Source organism: Octopus bimaculoides, chromosome 6, assembly GCF_001194135.2.
Source record: "Octopus bimaculoides isolate UCB-OBI-ISO-001 chromosome 6, ASM119413v2, whole genome shotgun sequence".
Taxonomy (NCBI): domain Eukaryota; kingdom Metazoa; phylum Mollusca; class Cephalopoda; order Octopoda; family Octopodidae; genus Octopus; species Octopus bimaculoides.
In genome coordinates, this window is record NC_068986.1 from 92,745,773 (window position 1) to 92,748,272 (window position 2,500).

At 37.6% G+C, this 2,500-nt stretch overlaps 1 protein-coding gene across 1 annotated transcript in view; it reads left to right on the top strand.

Moving 5' to 3' along the window:
• Window positions 1-2,500, top strand: part of LOC106873305 (rho guanine nucleotide exchange factor 10) — a 43,575-nt gene that overhangs the window by 16,981 nt on the left and 24,094 nt on the right. The window contains exon 7 of the mRNA XM_014920618.2: window positions 2,202-2,275. Coding sequence (XP_014776104.2) covers window positions 2,202-2,275 — 74 coding nt within the window. The remainder of the gene's footprint in view (window positions 1-2,201; window positions 2,276-2,500) is intronic.

The following is a 2,500-nucleotide window of genomic DNA, read 5'->3' on the forward strand; positions in this document are numbered from 1 at the left end:
ATATATATATATATATATATATATATATAAATCCAGAACATTTATAAAGAGAAGATCTTACAGCTGTTTCCATGATATTTTATATATCCCTTCATCAGAGACGGTGTGAGAAAATGGTTAAGCAATAGTTATTTTAGATAAGACATGAAATAGAGAGTGAAGTGGAGGAATGAAAATAGACGTGAGATATGCAGGAATATTGTATCTGCAGTTCCATTATTTAGGCACAATGATATACATATAAGATTCCTGTACCTTGTGTGTAAGTTCTGTATACCATTCTGCCCAAACAATGGAACTGCAGATGCAATATCCCTGCATATCTCACGTCTATTTTCATTCCACCACTTCACTCTCTATTTCATATTTTCTCTAGAATAACTATTGCTTGACCATTTTCTCACACCATCTCTGATGAAGGGATATATAAAATGTCATGGAAACAGCTGTAAGACCTTCTATTTATAAATGTTCTGAAATCTTTCACAGCCTTGGATTTTTATGTCATTCTGTTAATTTTTTATATATATGCATATGCTGATATATGACCTACGTTGGACTCCTCATTCACTTAATCACCGAACCTGGTGCTTAACTATAGTCTGTCCATAGCACTTACTCAGCATTGTCTGACACCTTTGGGTCTTCTTGACACCATTACCTCTCATAACCTATATATATATATGTGTGTGTGTGTGTGTGTGATCATCCTCATCATCATCATTTAAGATCCGCCTTCCATACTAGCATGGGTTGGTTGGTTTGACAGGAGCTGGTCAAGAATGAACCTATACCAGACTTCTGTGTCTGTTTCGGCATGGTTTTTACAACTGGATGCTCTTCCAGACACCAACCCACCGAAGTGGACAGAGTGCTTTTTACATGAAACAAGCACAGGCGGGGTCAGTTTTGGCATAGTTTTTACTGCTGGATGCCTTTCCAAATGCCAGCCATTTAACGGTGTGAACAGGATGCTTTTTGTGTGGCACCAAGCACTGGCAGGGTCACCAAGTAACATGCAAGACAAAGATCTTTTGAGAGAGGAGAGAGGGGCATTGGAAGAGGAAGACAGAGATCCTTTGACCTTGGGTCAGATGATGAAAGGTTCAAGTGTGACGGAGAGACAGTGAGGCAGAAACAGCTGTCCTGCTGTAGAGAAAGAAGGTACATGGTTACTTGACCAGAGAGAGAGAGAAAGGGAAAGGGAGGCACACACACACACACACACACACACACACACACACTCAATCATATACACACAAAGGCAGTGAGCTGGCAGAAACGTTAGCACGCCGGGCAAAATGCTTAGCAGTATTTTGTGTCTTTACGTTCTGAGTTGAAATTCCGCCGAGGTCGACTTTGCCTTTCATCCTTTCGGAGTCGATTAAATAAGTACCAGTTATTCACTGGAGTCGATATAATTGACTTAATCCGTTCGTCTGTCCTTGTTTGTCCCCTCTGTGTGTAGCCCCTTGTGGGTAGTAAAGAAATAACACACTCACACACACATACACACACTCACACATACACACACATAAGCACACACACATACACCTATAATTATGTATGTGTGAATATATATATCTCATCATCATCAATAATCCTCATCATCATCATCTTCATCATCATCATCATCATCATTTAACGTCCATCTTCCATGCTAGCATGGGTGATGTATATATAATATATAATATATATATATATACACATACACATACATCAAACAGTTGTACTCATGTACCATTTGTGACAGATAATGAACTGTGGCTCCTTCAGCCAGTAGCTTACCTCTCTATTCACCTAGCTAGCTGTGACTCCTCACTGTTAATTAATCATTCAAATATTTACTCCAACTTAGCTTTAATTTATGCTAAATTATGCATTCCTTTTCTTCATCTCATTGTTTCCTATTTACCCTCTCACCTTACCATTAATTTATTCACAAACTCTCACTATATCTGATATCACTTATTATATTATACAGTGACATAATTCCCAGTCCATTAACTTTAATTCATACTAGTTCATTAATATTTTCCATTCTCCCACTTAGAATTGTGTATCCTCTAACCTTCTTAGCTCTAATTTATGCTGATCTATTCACTCTTCTCTTACTTCTTTTAGCAGTTATGTACTTCCCACTCTCAAATATTCAATTTATGTTAATTAATTCATGTATTCTTTCTCCTTTGTTTTTATAGGTGAATAATTGCACAAAGAAACGGCGGTTAATAATGCTGAATGATGCACTTGTGTGCATCAAGGTGCAGGAAAGGTATGTGTATGCAGATGTTATACTCGTTGATGCTAATGTTTAATCCTGGGTTAATCTTGATCCAGTACATCTGTGATCAAAGGTATAAACAACCATAATCATAATGTCCTAATGTGTCCTTTTTCAAATGGTTGAATGGGATTTGAAGGAAATTTGACTTCAATTTCCTTCAGTTATATTGACCAAGAGAGTCCCTCTTTGGAGTTGTGTGTATGTGTGTGTGTG